This window comes from Amblyraja radiata, chromosome 1 (assembly GCF_010909765.2).
Source record: "Amblyraja radiata isolate CabotCenter1 chromosome 1, sAmbRad1.1.pri, whole genome shotgun sequence".
Taxonomy (NCBI): domain Eukaryota; kingdom Metazoa; phylum Chordata; class Chondrichthyes; order Rajiformes; family Rajidae; genus Amblyraja; species Amblyraja radiata.
Window position 1 is genome coordinate 66,677,364 of NC_045956.1, and position 23,508 is coordinate 66,700,871.

General features: G+C 41.6%; 1 protein-coding gene across 2 annotated transcripts in view; it reads right to left on the reverse strand.

Annotated features, from left to right (window-relative positions):
- The window catches only part of sec24d (SEC24 homolog D, COPII coat complex component), a 150,639-nt gene that overhangs the window by 15,899 nt on the left and 111,232 nt on the right, over positions 1–23,508 (reverse strand). For both annotated transcript variants that reach the window (XM_033023499.1, XM_033023504.1), the window contains exons 14-19: positions 18,009–18,125; positions 17,294–17,464; positions 14,425–14,521; positions 11,602–11,747; positions 9,781–9,919; positions 3,652–3,770 (exon numbers count right to left, since the gene is read on the reverse strand). In XM_033023499.1, the coding sequence (XP_032879390.1) occupies positions 3,652–3,770; positions 9,781–9,919; positions 11,602–11,747; positions 14,425–14,521; positions 17,294–17,464; positions 18,009–18,125 (789 nt within the window). The remainder of the gene's footprint in view (positions 1–3,651; positions 3,771–9,780; positions 9,920–11,601; positions 11,748–14,424; positions 14,522–17,293; positions 17,465–18,008; positions 18,126–23,508) is intronic.

Below are 23,508 nucleotides of genomic sequence, written 5' to 3' on the forward strand. Positions count from 1 at the left end.
GGCTGCCTCACCAACAGTCTGTCCATTCCTTCTTTGTGTCTATTTAGTATGTGTTAAATGTATGTTTATAGTGTTCTTTAGCTTGTTTTATGTGGGGGTGAGAGGGGGAGTTGAGGGAAACCTTTTCTAATCTCTTACCTCGACGGAGATGCATTTTTTTCCCGTATCGTATCTACTTCCGCACTGCGACCTAACATCGAGGATTTGGCGACCTCTGCTGGAGATCGACCCGGAGCTCCAACCGCGGGAGCCTGTGGATTTAACATTGTGGAGCCCGTTATCCCTGTCGGGGGGTCGTCTTTGGGGCTCCAACCATGGATGCCGGCGGACTTTAACATCGCGGAGCCCGCGGTCCCTGGTAGAGACCGACATCGGGGACTCCAAGCCGCAGGTGTTTCGACCGCCCTAACGCGGGAGTTTCAATTGCCCCGACGCAGGAGTTTCGATCGCCCCGACGCGGGAGTTTCGATCGCTCCGACGGGGGGCTTCAACCGCCGGCTGCGGATGGTTCGATTACCCCGACCGCAGGAGAATAAAGAGGAAGGAGGATGGACATTATCTGCTATGGTGGATGTTTATGGTAACTTTTATGTAGTTGTGTGTCTTGTTGCTTTTTTTGTATGACTGTATGGTAATCTGAATTTCACTGTACCTTAATTGGTACATATGACAATAAACTGACCTTGAACTGAAACCTCAGTGAGTGCATCACTGCTCGGGCTATTTAAATAGAAATACGATAAGGGAATTTTAAACACCTAAACAAAATGGATGAGTTTGGGTTATGTGATGTAAAAAAGGTTAAATGTATGTTTAACGTTTAACACCCAAACCCAGCTCAATTCTCAGAAATAGTAAATGAAGCAGCTTTCAGAATACGGGTTGGCCATTTAAATGTCTGTGCCAACTATCAAGCATCAATGTTTACACCAGTCCTACCTGAACCTATTTTATTCTTCCCATATTCCGAACAACTTTCTACATATCCTACCATTTATCCACACACTAGGGATACTTTATAGTGCCAATCAACCTACCAACCCACAGATTTTGGCATGTGGGAGGAAACTGAGCTCCTGAAGGAAACTCATGTCACCATGAGGAGAACGCACAAACTCCACTCAGGCAGCACCCGAGGTCAGGATAGAACCCAGATCACGCAGCTTTGAGGTAGCAACTCTACTAGCTGCATCATTGCATATCCTATTTAAATTTCATGGCCACGTTAACTTGCGGGCCGGATTTTCTGGCCTTCAGGAAACTTAGTTAAGGAACTTTACCAGATCCAGGACATAGGTTATCTCTTATCTCTAGAGCTTAACTCATCTGCTATGTTTGACTCGAACTCAATGCTTCCCATCCATAATTCTTCCTTTTTTCTTCACTAAGTTCTGTCAATTGTCTCAATCTTTACAAAATTCTTCTCCATTCACAAGGAGAATGTGATGTAACCTTTCCTAACTGTATCTATACTGGTTGAGTACAATTTCTCCCTACCCACCACGACTCTTCTAACCTGTCTCAATAACCCTCAATCTCACCCTGGGGCTCACAATTTTTTAATTCATCTTCTCATGGGGCCTCTAGTGTCTAACATAATAGCGTACCTACTATCATAGATTCTGATCCATCCCTGGTCCTTCTAATTTTGTCCTAACTTCCTTCTCTGTGTACGTTTACTGTGGCCTGGTGTCAAAACTAGCCGATCTCACCATCTGTTGCTGGGAAATAAATACACAAATGTAAACCACGTCTTTCAGTTAAAGGCAGCTGGTTCCCAAGGAAAATAATTCTTCCATGTTTCCCAATCTCAAAACAACATCAACCCACATCAACGTTTACTGAGCTTCCCATTAATATGCAGCCCTCTGAATTGAGATTTGCCCAGTGTCACACAGTCAGAGCTATACAGCACAGAAACAGGCCTTTTAGACCAACTAGTCCAGGGCAACAAAGTTGCAGCCTGGACTATTCCCATTTGCTTGCATTTGGCCCATATCCCTCCAACCGTTCATATCCATATATCTGACCACATGCTCTTTGGAAATCATAATTGTATCCGCTTCCACATCTTTCTCTGGCAATTCGTTCCAGGCATGGATTATTTTCTGATTGAAAAATTTGCCATGAGGTCTCTCTAAAATCTTCTCCCATCTTAAGTCTATGCTCCCCAGTTTGGAATCCGCTACGCTATGAAAAAACATTCACTTTATCAATGTCTCTCATGATCTTGTACATCTCAATAAGGTGATCACTCAGCCTCCTATACTACAAAAAAAAACAAAGTCCCAGCCTATCCAGCCTCTCCCTATACTGTAAATTAAGCCCGGAAGTCTCCTTACAACCCTGGTTTAACTTGTTTTGTACCCTTTCAAGCTTAATGACGTCCTTCCTATAGCTGGGTGCCCAGACTGCACACAGCACTCCAAATGTGGTCTCACTAATGGCTTGTGCAGCTAGGTTCAGATTTTGGTTTTGTTATTGTCAGTTTATCAAGGCAGAGTGAAAAGCTTTGTTTTGCATGCTATTTAAAACAATCAGGAGGGCAAAAAGAGGGCATGAAATGGGCCTGACAGTCAAGGTGAATTCTAACATAATCTAAAGGTATATGTAAAAGTATCTACTTTCTCACTACTACCGCAAGTAGTGGGAAAATTAATGGAAGGAATTCTGAAGGACAAGATCTACCAGCGTTTAGATAGGCAAGGGCTGATTCCTGCAGCTGTTCCTGTAATCTTGCAATCTCACACTTGCTCTCTTTTTCCGTAACTACATTAAAACTACCAGAGTTATGGTCACGAGTCCCCTATGTGCTCCCACTAACACTTCAACCACTTTCCCTACCTTGTTCCTTAAGAGGAGGTCCAGTGTTGCACCCTCTCTAGTAGGCGTCTATAAGTATTAAGGATGCTTTCTAGGGCAGCTTTTACAGATTACATCCTGTCCAAGCCCTCTACACCATGGGAGACCCAGCAAATATTAGGAACGTTTACATCCCTGACTAATGCTACCTATTATTCTTACACCTATTTGCAAACTCCTTCATATCTGTTCCTCTAATTCCTGCTGTCTATTGGGAGGTCTATAATACAGTCCCATCAAAGTAGAACTTTCCTTTTTCCAAGTTCTACCCATGTAACCGCACTGGACATCCACCAAGAATGTCCTATCTGAGCAGTGCTAAAAGTAAATGCAGAATCAGCAAAAACTGGATGAGTAGATCTCGTATCTTTATCTCTGGTTTATTGACAAGCATAAAATAAAAAAGAACACACTCTGGAATTCATAAATCCCTGGCTGCCCTAATTTTTTATAAGAATGGATTGAAAAGGAATACTTTCTATTAAAGAAGTACTAATGTACATTGGAATTGGAAGCAACAACACTAGAATGCATGATTTACCATCTTGAGTGTTATGCTATAAGGTTTTATATAAAGTTAAATGAATGGCTTTTGTAAAATAGACTAAGTAAATATCATTGGTAATTATGTTCATTTTAAGGCAAATTGTAGAGACAATGAAGTTGTTTAATTTTAAATTAGGAGTTCATTGACAATAGCAATCAAAATGCTATGATTTCTTAGTAGATAGATAAATCACTTGTACCACACCTTATTGGTTTAGCTTGCAGCAGTATATTTGTACTCACCTGCCCAGCTGATGAGGGATTAGCACAATTCTTCCTGTAACAGGCCAGGATGTGAGCAGTTTGATTAACCAGTATCTCTTTCACAATCTTCAACGGTTGACTTAGAATGGCTTTGTAAGCTGGTTAACATAATCATAGTAAACCATATTAAAACATTTGTTTCCTCTGGTTTCATGCAGTCAAGAATCTTAAGCAACATCATTATGGTAAACAGTAATATTTTATATAAATTGGGAATAATCATTATAATTATTAAATTAATACTTTAGAAAAGATGATAATTTGCAGTAAAAACTGAAAATGTAATAAAACTGCATTTTGTGAACTGTTCTATCACTCACTGAATCAATTCAATACACAAATACACATTGGGGCAGCACAATGGTGCAGCAGTAGAGTTGCTGCTTTACAGGGCCAGACCTGGGTTCGATCCCGACTACTGGTGTTGTCTGAACGGAGATTGTGTGTTCTCCCTGTGACCGTGTGGGTTTTTTCCGGGTGCTCCGGTTTCCTCTCACACTCCAAAGACGTACAAATTTGTAGGTTAACTGGATTCGGAAAGTTATAAAAATGTCTCTAGTCTGTCGGATAGTGTTATTATACGGGGTGATCGCTGGTTGGCGCAGACTCAGTGGGCCGAAGAGCCTGTTTCCACGCAGTATCACTAAAGTCTAAAGTAAATCCTCAACAGGCATATATTTATCAGAATAGTTAAAATCATCATGTATACTGTAAGGGCTCTTCCTTGCAGATATTGGCTGTAATTATAGCTTAAGTATTACGGCGTAGCAATACTTGATTTTCACATTACACCAGAATTTATTGTTTATTGTCATTTCACCAGGTAAAGCATTCATTTGTGATAATACTGGAGAAAAGTTTCTACCAGTAGCATGCCATTCACCTAGACGAAATAAGTTCCTTTCAAAGCAGCTTTCTCATGCTCGGTCATATTTTGTGCAAAATGGACATTTTATGTACCCATATTTACAAAGCCTGAAATTTAAAGATAGTTATGCTTTCATATATGCCTTTGATGTTTTTTTCATATGTCCCAACCTACACATTGCATGAGTAGACACATTTTGGCTTGAAAGGGAAATGTTGCATATTTACCAAGAAAAATCCTTGATCTTCTGCATATCCTGGGATCTTTCACTTTTCATTCAGGAAATATATCAGTTTTAGTTCAGGGACACACGGTAGTCATGCCGAATCCTGACGACTATGGAGGCAGCAGGTCTGCCCGGCGGTGTGTGTATGTGTGTAATTTTGGGCAGCACAGTGGCACAGCTGACAGAACCACTGCCACAAAGCACCAGAGTTCTGGGTTTGATCCTGACATCGGGTGTCACATAGTCATAAGGAATAGGAGTAGAATTAGGCCATTCGGCCCATCAAGTATCCTCTGCCATTCAATTATGGCTGATCCATCTCTCCCTCCTAACCCCATTCTCCTGCCTTCGCCCCATAACCTCTGACACCTGTACTAATCACGAATCTATCTATCTCTCCCTTAAAATATCCACTGACTTGGTCTCCATCGCCTTCTGTGGCAAAGAACTGAAATTATTTTAATGGATAAGACTTCCTCCTCAGAGCAAGGCACCTCCGCAATAAGCTGGCATGTCAGTCACAGATGTGGACTCTCCATGTTATTCTGATTAATGAAACAATAGATTTATAATACTTTGATTTGTGGTTTTATTTTCCGTACACAAATACCATGCTTTTCAACCGGTTATCCTACATATTTGTTATTTAATTTTTTTACATTTTAATCTTTAATTTTTGAATATTCATGCTGTTGAAATAAAACTGGAATGTAGTAATGTTGGGTATTCCTGTAAAGGGCCTGTCCCACTTTCATGACCTAATTCACAACCTTTTTTGCTCGTGGACATTTTTCATCGTGCAAGAAAAACCTACTTGATGCCACGTGTACCTACGACTAGCATCACGGCCTGCTACGTCCTACCTATGACCTCCTACGACCTTGTAACGGCCATGCTGCGAGTACGAGTCAAGGGCAAACTCGGCAGAGGTCGTGAATTAGGTCGTGAAAGTGGGACAGACCCTTTACAGTTCCAATACAATAACAAAAATGAAAATCAGCCTGTGAGGGGCAAGAACTGCAACAAACTCGGCAACATCTTGGCTACTACTGTAGCTAGGCTGGAGAAACTCAGAGGGTGAGACAGCATCTATGGAGCGAAGGAATAGGTGACGTTTCCGGTCGAGAACTTTTCCTTCCCTCCATAGATGCTGCCTCACCCGTTGAGTTTCTCCAGCATTTTTATCTACCTTCGATTTTCCAGCATTTGCAGTTCCTTCTTAAACACTGTAGTTAGGCTGGTGCCTTTAGAGACTTTACTTTAGAGATACAGTGTAGAAACAGGTCCTTTGACCCACTGAGTCTACGCCGACTACCGATCACCCCATACACCAGCACTATTCTACACACTAGGGACAATTTAAAATTCGTTGAAGCCAATTAACCTACAAACCTGTATGTCTTTGGAGTGTGGGAGGAAACTGGAACACCCGTAGAAAAACTTAGTGATCACAGGGAGACCATACAATCGCCGTACAGACAGCATCCGTAGTCAGGATCGAACCTGGGTCTCTGGCGCTGTTAAGACAGCAACTCTTCCACTGTGCCCACCTGTACCCATACAAACGAGAGTACCACTGCCTTTACTGGTTCTGCTTCAGAAAACAGCCATCCATAAAGTTGTGCTATCTGCTGCTCATTGACTATTAGACAATAGTGAAATCATGGATGTTTTGTTTCTATGTAAGTGTAAGATACAGCAGCATAAGGTGTTTGTGATAACAACTCTATCCTGGAGATTTGAATAGGAAATCTGTGGTCCTTAGGTGTACTAGCATTTGCAGAGATCATGATCTTCAGAATGTTTCCTATGAAAGAAGGGGCATTCGCTGTGTAGGATGTACACATGCAGAAGGGTTGCTCTGAGATGAAAAATGGCATTCATGTTTGCTGTTCACGAAAAACTCAGTGATCTCAGCGTAAATAAATTATTTCAACGATAATCAAAATGGACCAGCTGTCGTACAAGTGACAGCAACCTCTGGAATTAAATGTTGCAATCTAGAAATTATCGGTGAAAGGCTGCTCTTCCAGGAATTGTTGCATCTCACATTTCTCTGGAGCAATTTTCAGAAATCAGTAGCAGGATAAGAACTTTAGGCTTTCAGAAAATATTTGATCCCATAGTTCCTGTTGTGAATTTTTTAAATGGTGTCCAAATCTACAAGTCATACTCGACAACCACTCTGGCCATAAAAATGACTCCTACATATGTGAATTGTCATTTCCTCAAATAAATGCTTCAAAATTCAGTTGCATAAAAATTCAACTTTCGTCAATTGTGCTAAATATATGATGTCGAAGACGCTGAGCCTTAAACACTGCTTTTGAAATTTGGTTTGAATTTGAAAAAAATTTGAAACATGTACCGGTAAATACATTATATTGCTTGTTTAGTACCACCACAGGAGTAAAATTTTAGACAATTGATTTAAAATAACCAAACATATTTTTCTGTTATGTTCATGATAGTTCACATTCCACCACTGTCTCATTTTTAAGTTCCAATCTTTACTTTGCATTTTGTAAAACATTTAAAGTGTTGGTTAGAAGTTATATTTTTACTCTCTGGTTTACAGTCCTTAACTTTTATGCAATTTCCTGCTAAGCCTGCTAGAAGACATCACTGTTACCAATTGCCAGAGATCCCCAGGACCAATGCCTCATAGCAACTCATGCCAAGAATGTGCAAATCTGTGCCCAGAGATTGCTAGATCTTTGTAGTCAACTTTCCTTGAGGACTGCAACATATGGGCCTTTATTTTATTGAAATGCCTTAGTCTTGCTCTTAATTCAGGTTCACAAGGTAAAATCTCTCCTCCAATAATTTACTGGAAACTAAACCCTGCAGGAGAACGAGGAGGGGGAAGGGAAGCCCTTCACAGAGTTACTGTGATGTCTGGGTAAAGCTGTTTTACTTTGTTACAAAGCTGCATTTACTGTGCAGGTCCAGTTCAAGAACTAATACATTCGGCTTAGCTTCTGAATAAGTTTTTGGTCCTAAAGTTAAGTTACGGTGCAAAACTGCAAAGAAAACTATTACCATTTTTACCACCAATGCTAAAGTTATGGTCCATGATTATACTTTTGGTGATTTAATAAAACCATGTTAGGTAATTTGATCATAAGTGAACAGACTTGTACTCACAAAGAAACACCTTGACACAATGTAACTTTTTATAGCCATCTTAATGGGCCTGTCCCACTTGGTGATTTTTTAGGCAACTGCCGATGACTGTCATAGTCGTAGCAGGTCACCGAAAAACCGGCGACAACCTATGTCAACCTGGCAACAACCTGTGACAGCACCCATGTAAGGAGAAGTCAAGCTACGCTCATTGGCGTCAAACCCACTGTCATAGAAAATTTATCAACATGTTGAAAATGTAGTGGTGACCAGAAAGACACTACGACTTTTTACGCGACTGAGGAGGCGACTCCCGGCAACCACCGGCGAACATGTGGCAACAAACAAGTCGCCTGTAGTGGCCTAAAAAATCACCTAAGTGGGACAAGCCCATTAGAAAGCCACAATTACAGCTTCTTGTAAAGAAATAATGCTTTAATTGCCTAATGACACCGGGTCTCAATATAACCTCAATTCTACGCAGGTTAATCACTGGGAAGTGAGTCCATTTTATTTATTTGAAACAATCTTAACACCATGAACTATGATAGATTTTTTGTTCAGGTAGGTAAAATTAGGTCAGCTAATGCAGGACTGATTTAACTGAGCAACAGTGAATTGTAGTTTAAAGACAAAGGGTATCCATAAATACAAACATCCTGTGGCGATACTAAACAAGCAATATAATGTATTTACCGGTACATGTTTCAAATGAAACAATCCTTCATAAAGTCTGCGGAGGCATTTAAAAAGTACTCCCAAGCTGAAAATGTACTTTAAATATTTATAGCAACGGAACAAGCTGCCTCCATTCCAGTTTGCAATGAATTATTACAGATCCTTTTCCAAAATGTGGGAGAAATTTGATACGTATATGAGACTCCTGATATAAAGCAGTTTAACATTTTTCGAAGTGACAAATCAAAAGATATTAAAACAGGAACTATTATTTACTTAAAAATAATGTTTTACGATAATGCACCCAGCCTATTTATAATAAAGCCTGGTGTCAATTAAAAAAAAGTATATTTATTTGTGATGCTGGAAATGTTGAGGACATAAGCTAGGAACATGATTAATAACAGCATCCGAACACCAACTCTATGGTAAGATATAACTTTGCTCTCCATGTACTTCAAAGCAACCAGACAACAGAAGTGGTCTTTAATACATGTGCTGCCATATCACATGTTCAGCAAATACTACAGTGGGTTTCTGAATATCATATGTATCCAATTAATTGATTACTTGGGCCAACAAAGGAAAGATGAATGTTGGTGGCGGGACCAACCAAATGTTGGTGCATTCTTCATGGGGGAACAGGGAATTAATCTCAATCAATGGGTGTGCAAGTCATGGTAGGTTTGGTTTGCACATTGGTCCATGTCAGCCAGCAACCAAAGCCAATGTGCCATTGGTCACATGAAATAGGAGCAGTGGGCTGTAGGGTTCAAAGAATGTGCTGACACAACTCCAGTGAATCCTGATGCAGGGTATTCCACAGATAGTTAACGAGAGTAGTGGCAGGCAAAGAGGGACAATGCTTGTGATAGCAACTGGGTCCACAACAATATAATAATTTAAAGGTTTGGGCTCTTTCTGAGAAGCCATCTGCAGCCCCTTTATGCAAATTCACATGACAGTCCTGCACTGCCTGATGTTATAACCCGCTTCTTGAATTTCAGGGAGAGGAATTATGTGGAAGAAGCAATATCTGGCTCAATCCCTCACTACATTCCTGAAGCACACTCCTCCTTGATCAACTCTACACCAGGGCTGATTATTCTTTTGATGCAAAATAAGAGGGAAGATAGAAACTGAGCCAGAAAAGCCAAGGGAAATAAAACTATTTCAAATTATAAATTACAACAACAAGGCAACATTTTACCTGATTTGGCAAGAAAATTGATGAGTGCATCTGTCTCACAGCTCTTGTACAGATCAGTGTGCTGAGAGCTGCAGTTTAGAGCCAGGTTATGTATGCGCAGCCGTCTCTGTCCAGCAACATTAGTGTACAGCAGGGCACACTGGAGAGAGCAAAGCATAGCACATGATGGATCTGCCTTGTATTGCAGAGTTTTAAACCAAAACATAAAATCAGCAAATCATTAATCATATCCTCATTGTTTACCTCCAAATGAAAGGTAAACTAAATTAATCTAAAATCCTTCCACACTTAAGGAAGGCACACAGCGATAAATAGAATATTTTGACAGCCTTAACTGAGAAAGAAATGACCTTATAAGTGAACTCTTGAAAGTAAATACCATAAATTTGTGTGCCAGATAAAAAGTTTAGCATTGAAGTTAATGTACAGAAATTCTTGCTGCCCATGGGATTTTCAATTTCTCACAAAGATCTGCATTAGGATTATATTCTTGTACAGCATATTCTCCATTGACATTTAAATAGCTATCTCTGAATTCTGTTTTGCCTCCTTGCTAAGGGAGTTTTTTTTTCTCTCTCCACCAAAATGAGGATCACATTCCTCTGCATCATTAAATGATGTATCTCTGAATTACGGCAGTCCATATCTAGTCAATCTCTGTCAAAGTAATCTGTAACCATAACTTTTTCAGTATTATTCAATGTGATCTTCCTATTAACCCTGTTCTCCATTAGCAGCAATATACTCTAACTTTGTTTATATATTTTGACATCGTAATTCATCAACACCATCTTGTTCTGCTTGACAGGCCTTTAGGTAAATTTAGGTTTTGTTATACTAATAAAGAAACGACCATGAAACTGATAGAAACATTTAACATCAACATAATGTAAATCTCATCATTATGTTAAATAATCATTCAATTTAGTTTGAGCCAAATTAAGTTTTCCAAAATTTCAAGTAACTCCTGCTTTTCCACCCCTCCGCCACTCAAGTCATTCTATTAGTTACATCCTTGTTTCCCTGTTGTTAGCCCATTTTCCCCATCCAACAATAGGCCATTATGGACTCCACGCTTCCTGAGATCATCTGTTACCAGCTGTGTTTTGTTCTGCCTTTCTATCATTCAGTCTGAAGAATGGTTCCAACCCGAAACGTCACCCATTCCTTTTCTCCAGAAATGCTGCCTGACCCGCTGAGTTACTCCAGCTTTTTGTGTCTAGCTGTTTTTTGCACTGAACAGACTAAACAGTCCTGCAACAAAGTCATAAAATGGAAAAACACAAGATGCTGGAGTAACTCAGCGGGTCAGGCAGCATCTCAGGAGAACATGGATAGGTGATGTTTCTGGTCGGGACCCTTGTTCAGACTGAGGTCAAAACTCCACCATAAAGACAACCAGGATGCCCCGATGAAGTGAATGATCTGATATCAAGCTGGTTCTTTGTTGTTCCTGTTTTCTTTCCTTCCTTTGGTTTTTCTGTGTTTAAAGCCATCCCACCAAGACTGTGGGGAAAAAAATATCTGCTCTCAAACCTGTGCCACCAATACCCATGGACAATTTAGAAGTTTTTATTTATTCACCATTTGATCGCTACGTTGGCATCTTGTTTCGGCTGCCCAGTGCACCATGCCCAATGCTGGATCAAATCAACCATAATCATGGCAAGGATGATAGAAAGGACAGTGAAATATTTGCTTTTCTGGAAACTCCAAACACAGCCAAATATCATATTGGAACTGTAAGTGCAATTTTGATAAATATGACACCAAATTGTAAGGAACAAGTTTGGGTAGTGGAGCAGCGTTGTCACACATTACCTGAATTAAAGCTCCATTTTCTTCGTTGAGTTTATCATCATGTTTGAACTCTACTGTGATTGCCTTATCACAGTCAATGGCAGCCAACTCCACATCAGTTGTGTTGTTCATATACATGGAACCTAAGAATTCAGTTGCTCTGAAACCTTGATAGCAAAAACCATGAAAAGAAAAGGTTTAGAAAAAGGTACAAAAACCATTAAAGAAAACATTTTCTCATATTCGACACGTTGCTAAACTGACAGGTCTATTTTAAACAGCACCTTTTCCGTGTTATCCCTGGTGAACACAAGAATCATTTGCCTCTTCTTTTTGTACATATGCTGCATTTCTGCTACCTCTCCTGAAAACATGATGGCACTTTCCACTTGTATGCTGACTACAGCCTGCTCTACCTCACCATCAACTCTCCTGATCTTTCCAGCATCTCTCAAGTGAACGATGATCCAATATTTCAACCAAATATCAAGAAGACCAACACAATTATTTTCAGTATTTGTTACAACCTTGGCTCCCTGATGCTATCTGCCTCTCTGGTATCAGTCTGCAATAGAACCAGACTGTTCACAGTCATGGTGTTACATCAGATTCTGGGACAAATTTCAGATCCTATTTCCCATGCTGTTACTACGACTGTGTTGCATTTTGGGACGTCGAACAAGGGCAGGACCTACACAGAAAAATGGTAGGCCTCTGGGTAGTGTTGTCGAGCAAAGGGATCTAGGATTACAGGTGCATGGTTCCTTGAAGGTCGAGTCGCAGGTAGATAAGGTGGCCAAAAAGGCTATTGGCACTTTGGTTTTCATCAGTCAGAGTATTGAGTATAGTAGTTGGGAGGTCATGTTGCAGTTGTATAAGACGTTGGAGAGACCGCATTTAGAATATTGTGTTCAGTTCTGGGCACCATGTTATGGGAAATATATTGTCAAGCCTGAAAGTGATCAGAAAATATTTACGAGATTGTTGCCAGGACTAGAGGGTGTGAGCTATAGGGAGAGGTTGAGTAGGCTGGGTCTCTATTCCATGAAGCGGAAGAGAATAAGGAGTGATCTTACAGAGGTGTATAAGATCATGAGAGGAATAGATCGGGTAGATGCAGAGAGTCTTTTGCCCAGAGTAGGGGAATCGAGGACCAGAGGACATAGGTTCAAGGTAAAGGGGAAAAGATTTAATTGGAATCCAAGGGGTAACTTTTTCACACAAAGGGTGGTGGGTGTATGGAACAAGCTGCCAGAGGAGGTAGTTGAAGCTGGGACTATCCCATTGTTTAAGAAACAGTTAGACAGGTACATGGATAGGGCAGGCTTGGAGAGATATGGACCAAGCGCATGCAAGTGGGACTAGTGTAGCTGGGACATTGTAGGCCGGTGTGGGCGAGTTTTTCCACACTGTATCACACTATGACTATGAATAGTTGTTTCCATCTCTATTAACATTGCCCAATTTCTCAGCTTGTCTGCCTCTGAATCTTTTCTCTGTGCATCCAGATTGAGTTTTTCCATTGCACCCCTAGCCAGCCTCCCTTGTAGTACACTCTTCAAACAAAAGTCTGCTGCCTTGGCCTAATTAATGATGTCCTGTTCATTCATCATACCCGTGCTTTCTGACTTTCATTCGATGCTAATTAAAAAATGCCTCAGTTTTAAAAATCTCATCCATATTTACTAGTCCTCACATTGTCTGGCTGTTTGTCATCTCTGTAAACTTCCCCAACACTGTAACCATCCCAAGATATTTGTGCTCCTGGAATTTTAGTTTAGTTTTAATACTGCAATCAGATATGGAATACAAAGTGCACAATAATATTGAACAGGTCAGCCCAGAATGGCCGTAAAAACAATGTTGCTGCTATGAAAGAGTAAATTAAACAGCAATGACCAGTAAAGGCAGATGGAGAGCCACATGCAGAAATCAAGAAGTTGCTTTCCATGTCATTCTGTTCCTCTGTTCGGTTATCAAACAAATACATGATAAATACACAATAAATTTCACTGAAAATGTTGGATTTATCAATTCCTTTGTGCATGAATGTTTAGCAGGCCCATAATGCCCATCAAGCAATTTAGATATTTAGCATTGAAAGTGTGGATTGCAATCTTACAGATTTTAATTATTGTTGCATATTTAGAAAGATGATAATTAAAAATACATAACATTTTAAATAAATCTTTTCAATCATTTTTTGCTCTTAATTCTCGTCTTTCTTTCCCATGTTGTTTTGTGTTCGGCATATGTTGAACTAACAATTCTGCATTGTTTCTGATTTGGATTCTGCAAACAGCAGTAAGGATTCTTTAGTGTGATTAGTTAAGACTCAGACATTCCCACAGCTGCAGTGTCCCCTGTAGAGAGGCACGGTGCTGAAAAGGATTGCTAATCATTGCAAGTTCTGCTGAAAAAAACCCAGAAAGTAGACAACAAGTGCAATGAACAATGGTGTACTTGTTCGGTAACCACAGTAAAATATAGACTAATACCATCTCTGTTTAAATCACACAATTCCATCACAAAACTATTTGAATAAACCACTAGGCTTCTGATATTCCTAATTTGTGAACACACAGTAAGAAGTTACAAAAAAATCAGTTCATAGTGGTAAATAATATTTCATTCTCTCGTTACACCTGAAATGGTCAATGTATTGTGTATGGCTGTATGGTGACCCCAATGTACTATCGTATGGCTGTATGGTGACCCCAAATTTCACTGTACCAATTAGTGCATGTGACAATAAATGTCGCTTGAATCTTGAATCTTGTAATACTGTATATTACACCCTTTATTCTTACTTGACCACAAATTCCTCATTCAGGGCCTTCTCACCTGTGCTTGTCCTGACCCTCATTATGGCATCAAATCCTATTGGCTTCTGTACGTCCTTTCTTAGATCATTCAAGAAGTGTTCACCATCAGAATGTATCTGTGCAGAAAATAAAACGTGACAAGGTTCTTGGGAAGTACTGATTTGACCAGTTGATGGCACTGTGCAACAGTAAGATAAAACTCACAGCTAAAAGTAAATAAAGCAGATTCTTCTGATTACTAATAAAGTTTACAAACCTTACAAACCTTACAAACAACAGTATATTGCTTCTTATTAAATCATTTTGGGTGAGATTTCATTGAATCACATAGTTAATTAGAAACAAATGTAACTAACAGCTTCTAAGTGTATACTTCATGCCACACAGACTTTGCTCAATCATGCAATCACAGAATGGGTAATAGCTGGCTTTTCTAAATGATAAACCCAATACATGTCCCCAAATTATGGATCGATTAATTAAATCCCTGAGAACAATAGATCATATTTACTTCTATCACCAGATGATAGAAATAAAGATAATTGCTAACTTCAGTGCACTGTGACAAAGTTCCATGACAACAAAATCTATCCTCATTTGCAAATAACTATGAGGGCATCATGATTTATCATTGTACATGTGGTGGAAAATAATTTTACTTCAAATATCAAAGTAAGGGAATTATGAACTGTCATTTAAGATGCGGCAGTCTGGACCAGATAATCAATTGCACAGAAACAGCTCACCTAGTCTAAATATTCAGTAGAAAACGCATTCCTAAACCAGCAAAGGCGGGAATTGGTTAGAAAGATAGAATTGAAAGATAGATAGATGTTCATCCACGTTCCTATATATGTGCATCTATTTATCATTTCTAAATGTATGGGGAGGCATCTTAAAAACAGGAGTAATTTTAAGTAACTCCAGCAATATGGGAAATGGTCCAGGTCACTCAGCCTCTTGAAACTGTGCCATCACCTGCAACTCAACTCTGAAATATCCATTATTTTCCACATCCTTCATAAACATCTGCTTCCCAAAGATCTATTATATCTTAGATGTAACAATTAACAACCAGTCTAGCACTAACTGGCATTTGTGAAAGAGAGTTCACAATTATTTCCATTGGTTAGGATGACACTGAGCAGTTACAGTGACAAGGCTCCATGCTTACTAAATTCTGAATGTCGTGCTGTCCGTTTTGATGGTACATAAGGTGCTTGGTTAGAATCAGAGTCCTGTGAACCCTGATTGCATTTTGGCTATGGTCTGGGTAAGAGAACAATGTTAACATGCCTCAATGTGAAGCACCATTGCAACTAGTTGGCAACATTCAAAAGCAGAAGTTCTTTGTTTAGCAGTGGAAGAAGGGCTCCTTCAGGCCCTCTGAAGAAAAACTGGGGATTCATAAAACATAGAGCAGTACAGCACAGGAACAGGCTCTTCTGCCCACGACGTTCGTGCTGAACATGATGCCAGGTTAAACACATCTCATCTGTCTGTACATGACCCATATCTCTCTATTCCCTAGACTTCCATGTGCCTATCCAACGCCACTATCATATCTGCCCCCCCACCACCCCTGGCAATGGGTTCCAGGTCCCCACTGCACTATGTAAACAACTAGGCCTGCACATCACCACTAAACTTTCCCCCTTTCACCATCTAGCTATGTCCTCTAGTGTTGGACATTTCCATCCCAGGAAAAAAAATATTTCCACTCTATCTATGCCTCATAATTTTATATACTTCTATCGTCTCCGCTCAACCTCTGATCTTCCAGAGAAAATAATCCAAGTCTATCTAACCAATTGTGAACTTGCAACTCCATTTGTCAAACTGTATGTGTTACAGAGAAACAGGCTCTATGTATATGCCAACCAGCAGTGTGGAAGCAATGATGAAATGCTCCAAATAGGTAATGTGCCTATTGTGATATTTCCACACAGTTGTTCTAATTTTGGAATAGGTAACTAATCTGCCGTCAAAGGTAACAAACATGAAAAGGGTCTCAACCCGAAACATCACCCATTCCTTTTCTCCAGAGATGCTGCTTGACCCGCTGAGTTACTCCAGCATTTTGTGCGTATCTTTGGTGTAAACTGGCATCTGCAGTTCCTTCCTACACATTGTATTTACTGGTTCTGGAGACTGAGATGCAGATGCTCACACTTGGGTTCTGCTCAAAGGATTGTCTTACTAATCATATTATGAATTTATTACTACAGAAAGACTGTTTTAAACACTTCCATTACCTCACAGTAGGTGTTTACTTGTTGATGTCTTTGGTTAAAGCTGAACATTGGAGCCCAGAGCTCAGGGAAACAGGGAAAGCAGGGGAAGAAAGAGAAAAAAGAGGACACCAGAGTCAGACAATCGGGAAAGCTGTTCGTGGAATTTTGACTGATGAAAATCAGCCTAGAGTTCAGAAAAATAAGCTCGGGTTTGGGGACGAACAACAGTTAAAAGGAAGTCTCAAAGATCAGAAGCATCAGGACTGGGGGTGGCACTGGGAATTAGAGGGTTCAGGGAGAAGGTTAAAAGATGGTTAAAGGGAGACTCTAAGTTGCTAGGCTAACCACGATTAACATTAAAACTGTACTAAACTGTTAGATGGACATAATATTTAACCTGGCAGATATTGTTTATTGGGTTGGCAGCTCAGGCGGGTAGGGGTTGGGATAAAGATGCTTAATATTTTGCCATTACATATTATCAAGTTCACCTATTTTGAGGGTTGTATTTCCCCCCCCGATTATCCAACTATCTACCTCACTGACCTCAAACTAACTATACAATTTAGAACAAAATTGGATGGATTAAGGAATGGAAAATTAGAACAGACAAGAAGGTCAAAATATTGTCAATATCACCAAGATTAACTGTACCTGGAAATTGTTGTATTTGTACAAACTACCACCAGTAGCCAGTGGCACGACTCCCATGGTTGTGACATCCACAAATTGATTTGGGAATAGAAATACATCCACACAGCAGCTACTGGCCACGCAGTCCTTTGCCAAAGTCTCATAAAAATTTGACTGAGATTGAAAGAGTACCTGTAGGGAGATTAAAATATTCCCCATTAATACAAGGAACAGTCACATTATTCTGTTGTTTGGGCATCCCTGAATGAGGTTAATAAACCAAAGATCCAGAAGAATTACCATAATCTAATGGTGTGTTGCAGGTAGAGGAGAAGAAATAGAATCTTATTCATAACAGAATGAAATCTCATGCAAATAGCTTCATTAGAGAAATGTGTATACTGTATGTGGCATGCCCAAATATTGGACACCAATATAGAACAGATTTAACAAAATTGGAACAAAATTTAACATTGCGGAGAGATGGCGGGTTGTGTTCTTTGATGATGGTCTGCATTGCGATTTTCGGTAAAACAAAGCAATGTGAGTTGAAGAAAAAATAGTATTTAGTTACTTTTTTTTCCACATACATTCCCAAGAGTGGGTTTTTAACTTGGAATCCCATATTTTTTAATAGTGATTTTTAATTCCAAAAGGGCAAATCTCCATTACCCAAATCCCATAAAGTGGTGGGGGGGGTCACCTGTATTACAACATAACGTGTCAGCCACAGTACCTTCTCTTTATCTGTATTCACTAGCTTCCTGTCATCTCTGTTTCTCAGTTTTCCTGGAGCTTCTGCAGTCGGCAGGGACGAGTGGAATATGAATAATTTGCCTGAGCATTCTGCAGCCTGTGGAAAACAGAAAGAAGTAGAGTTTTGCATGTCTGGGGTGAATGAACAGTTAATTTATTCGCAGTTTGCTGTATGCCCAAATGCAGTCTGGTGGTTAATTGACAAGAAATAATCCTATTTATTTGATGGTCATCAAGTTCAGACACTGAGTGGCTGTGCCATAATAAAGTAGGGCCTGCTCGCATTAAACTTGAGCCGGTTGGCATCATCCTAATTATTATCATTGACCCAAGGACAATATAAAAAACTGGAAAATTCTGCAAGTTGTCAGCACAGTTTGTTAAGGTTCCCTGTGGGAAATGCTCAGGAATGGATACCAGGTTAGGCCAGGCGGCAAATGTTCATGTTTGGACTTTGTCTATGAAACTCGTGCTACAATGTTGAAAACTATATTCTGCACTGTGCATCTTCTCCTTTGCTCTGTCTATTGTACATGAGTTTAACTTTATTCATGCAAAGTAATATCTGATCTGGTTGGATAGCATGCAAAACAAAGCTTTACACTGTACCTCGATACACGTGGCAATAATAAATCTAAATCTAAACCTAACACCATTCAATGGAATCATTCATCAATCCTATCTATCTATCTATTAAAAGTGTGTGTGTGTGTGTGTGTGTGTGTGTGTGTGTGTGTGTGTGTGTGTGTGTGTGTGTGTGTGTGTGTGTGTGTGTGTGTGTGTGTGTGTGTGTGTGTGTGTGTGTGTGTGTGTGTGTGTGTGAGAGAGAGAGAGAGAGAGAGAGAGAGAGAGAGAGATTTGGCTTTTGATTCCTTGGTCCGTCAAAACCACACCGAAAAGCTCCGAGATTTTTTCCATTTCACTTTTACATTCACTCATCCACTCCTCAAAACATTTGGACATTTTTATGTACACATTTTAAAATAAAATCCTTCAATCCCCCCCCCCCCCCCCACCCCACCACACACACACACTCACTCATTTTAACATCTAAACGGGACTCACGAGCTGCTGACGTCACAATCCAAAATGTCGACCAATCCAGGCACACCTGCCTCCAGTATGCCTCCAAGTACGCTCGCTCCACGGCTCCCGCTGCTGGACTCCAGCCCGCCCGCCCCCCACTTCACCTCTCTCCCCCATCCTCTCCTTCCTCTTCCCCTCCTCTTCGCCAGCAGTCTCTCTGTCTCTGCCCTCTCTCTGTCTCTGCCCTCTCTCTCTCTCTCTGTCTCTGCCCACTATCTAGGTGGGGGGGTTAGTGTGTGTGACGCTGCAGGCCGCCCCCCCCCCCCCCTCAACCACGCGTTGAGGGGACGGGACCAAATCCAAGCCACTTCTCTCTCTCTCTTCATTTGGCAGCCCGGCACGCCTCCACTCCCCCCCCCCCCCTCCCCCTCCAACTACGCTCGCGCCATCGCCTCCCGCAGCTCGACCCGCCCGCCGGCGACCCGCACCACGATAACGGCTGCTGCCGCCCGGCTCTCCGGCACAGAACGGCTGCTCCCCCCGCTGCTATTTTCGCCGTCCTCGCTGCCGGCCCGCAGGCTCACTCGGGATCACGCCCGCCCGCTCCAACCCTCCCCGTTGTTCAAATTGCGCAGAAATAACCAAAGATCCCATAGCGGCTAAGCAGCTATAGGATCTTTGGAAAGAACGAGCGTTCACAGCCGCCGCTCGAACACAGCTGCAAACTGAACTCCTTTGAAAAAATCTTACGAGCAGGCAAGCGAGCTTTGAAATAAACCTTGCGACCCACCCCTCCCCTCTCTCTCTCTCTCTATCCCCCTCTCTGCCTCCCTCCCTCCTCTCTCTCTCTCTCTCTCTCCCCCTCTCCCTCCCCTCTCTCTCTCCCCCCACCCTCTCTCTCCCCCTCCATCTCCCCTACCCTCCACTGCCCTCCCCTAAATCACCTTCCCCCCACCTCTCCCCCTCCCTTCCCCCCACCTCTCCCCCTCCCTTCCCCCCACCTCTACCCCTCCCTTCTCACCCCATCTCCCCCCTTACCTCCCCCGCTCTCAGCCCCCATCACCCCCTCTCTCCTCCCCTCTCTCGCCTCCCATCTCTCTCTCTCTCTCTCCCCCCTCCTCCCCCACCCTCCCCCTCCTCCTCCCCTCCCTCCCCCTGTCTCTTGCCCTTCTGTCTCTGCCTCTCACACTGTTTCTCCCCATTCTCTCTCTGCCCTCACTCTCTACCCCCCTCTCCCTCTCTAGACGCGCCTGCGAGTTGGGGGCTATGCATCTGTGGATAGGGTGGTTACGGGGTAAAAGGATCTAATTAATAATATTAATATAATATCTAGGGGGTAGTTAGTGTGGGGGTGGTTAGTGTGTGTGATGCCGCATGCCGCCCCGCACCACACCCCCCCAACCCCCCGCAAACGCGCTAATTTCGACATTTATCTGTACACATTTTTAATAAAATCCTTCCCCCCCCACTCACACATTTTTTCGCCTCCTGCTGGCCAGCCACCATAACGGCTGCTACCGCCCACCTCTCCTCCAAAAACGCCGACATTTTTCACATTTCGCTAGCGATTTTCCCTGCTGCCGCCCAACTCTCCTCCACACCACTAGTATACTGTTAAAACTCTGCGTGTGTGTGTGTGTGTGTGTGTGTGTGTGTGTGTGTGGGTGTATGGCATTTTGCCTTTGAGACATATTTTCTCGAAAACCAAAGGCAAATACGCTGAGATTTGTATATATTTCAGTGGCGATTTAACTTACGATTTCGGAAATAGACTCCTCCCTAAATTTGAGCAATTATTTCCCCAGATTTTTAATAAAGCTGTTCACAAAACGGAAAACACGTCACAACGCCCCCCCCCCCCCCTCCCCTGCACACGATTAAAGCAGATGCTCTCAACGCACAGGCACACTTTCCACCACCCTTCCCCCCCCCCCCTCCCCCGCAACCACACGTTGGGGGAACAGACCCAATGGGTCTGCACTTGGTCTAGTTATGTTTAAAACCCTAGTTATGTACTACCCTTGTTGTGACTCATTACATGGCAGATGCAGCAGAAAATTGACTACAGTAACTCAGCTGTCAACTATTGAGGGTGTCCAGACTCTCAAATTCCAAGATAGGGTTAATTCTAATCTTGAAAGAAAGCGATTGTGCTCCATCATTGCAAATTCCAGCTGTTCATCTGAAGCCAAAGTACGGAAATATGCTGGCTGCAGCCGTTTAACAAAATAATCTGTGACGAACAAGAAAGTCTGTCTTTGGGGAACAAAGCAACAATTGGATCCATCCGCTTACTTTAATGGATTTGTAGCTTACATTTGGCTTCAGAAAGTTTTGTACTACCTACCCATTACCAAAAAAATTGCAAACGCTTATTTCAAAGAACATTGTTATCAGAGGGTTCTGGAGCAATAACTCATCTCCACATTTCATTCTGAGAAGATAGCTTAAGGTCAGATGTTTCTACTTCATACAAAGGGACATAACTTCGGGCTGTTCAGGTCCAATAAATGCCGCGAGACAAACTCAAAATAAACAAGCACTCCACTTATGATACAACATTTAGAGATAAGCTAGAGAATTTTGCATTTACAGAGCCAAAAAAAATGATGACTAAACATGTTCATAATTAGAATAACTTTTTGTTACCAAGATCTGCTTTCTAGCTGATTTTAGTTGCATTAATTTATTGAGCTGTTCAGTGATTGGATCTTGCATAAAGTAATTGGTATAAGTATATAATGTACCATACCTGAATGGTGGTGAAATTTCCTACCTTTACCTTGCTGAAATGTCATCACCATGTACAAAGTTATTTAGATTAGACTTCAAGAGTTGTTATCTGAAGGCTATGGACCTGGTGCAAAAATATGGAATTTACTTTTGACCAGAATTTCCAAAGGGGCAAAAAGGCCTCCAACTGTGACTTAAATTTTCAATGAATCTATAGTAAATTCTCAGAGGATTGGACAGGGTAGATGCAGGAAAAATGTTCCTGATGTAGAGGGAGTCCAATAGACAATAGACAATAGGTGCAGGAGTAGGCCATTCGGCCCTTCGAGCCAGCACCGCCAATCAATGTGATCATGGCTGATCATCCCCAATCAGTACCCCATTCCTGCCTTCTCCCCATATCCCCTGACTCTGCTATTTTTAAGTGCCCTATCTAGCTCTCTCTTGAAAAACAACCTGCCTCCACCACCCTCTGAGGCAGAGAATTCCACAGACTCACTACTCTGTGAGAAAAAGTGTTTCCTCGTCTCCGTTCTAAATGGCTTACTCCTTATTCTTAAACTGTGGCCCCTGGTTCTGGACTCCCCCAAAATCGGGAACATGTTCAGAGTCCAGAACCAGGGGTCACAGTTTAAGAATAAGGGGTATTTAGGACTGAGATGAGGAAAACTTTTTCACCCAGAGAGTTGTGAATCTGTGGAATTCTCTGCCACAGAAGGCAGTGGAGACCAATTCCCTGGATGTTTTCAAGAGTTAGATTTAGCTCTTCGGACTAGGGGCATCAAGGGATATTTGAAAAAAGCCAGACGGGGTACTGATTTTGGATGATCAGCCATGATCGTATTGGCTGATCGAAGGGCCGAATGGCCTACTCCTGCACCTAGTTTCTATGTTTATGATCGAGAGTTCTGAATCTGCTAAAATGGAAGTGCCTGCGAATTCATGAAACAAAGTGAGAAAAATACTTCGGTGAAAAATTGAATTGACTACCATCAATGAAGTACAAAATATATGAATGAATACGTTTATTGTCATTGCACAATACTGTGCAACGAAATTCCATTACATCTCCTCCGGTTAAAAAAATACAAACACGACAACCATTGACACATATGTACACTTATTAGTAAAATAATAAATAAGTATTTAAAAAGAATTACAAAGAATTTGGCGGCATTTCTTGGAATTACATTTTGCTTCCCCAGTGTTCTCTGTTGGAATTAAGCTCTTTTATCGCACATGGGTAGAAACTATTTTTTAGTCTACCGGTGCGAGCCTTCAGAGACCTGAATCGCCTCCCAGAGGGTAGCAGAGTGAAAAGGTGGTTGGCAGGGTGGGATGTGTCCTGCTTGATGTTTGTGGCCGATGGCAAGCATCGGGCCCTATATATATCATCCAAGGAGGGCAGTTGAGCGTTTGTAATGCTCTGTGCAGTTTTTATAATTCCCTGCAGCGCCCTCCTCTCAGCCACAGTACAGCTAGCAGACCACACCAGGATTCCATAGGAGAGGATACTTTCCACGGCGCATCGGTAGAAGGACAGCAGCAGCGGCTGTGAGACGTTTGCTCTCCGCAGAGACCTCAGGAAATACAGCCGCTGATGTGACTTCTTCACGAGAGTGACGGTGTTCATTTGCCATTTGAGGTCCTGGGAGATGTTTATTCCCAGGAACTTAAAGCCAGTGACTCTCTCCACCATGTCTCCTTTGATGTATAAGGGA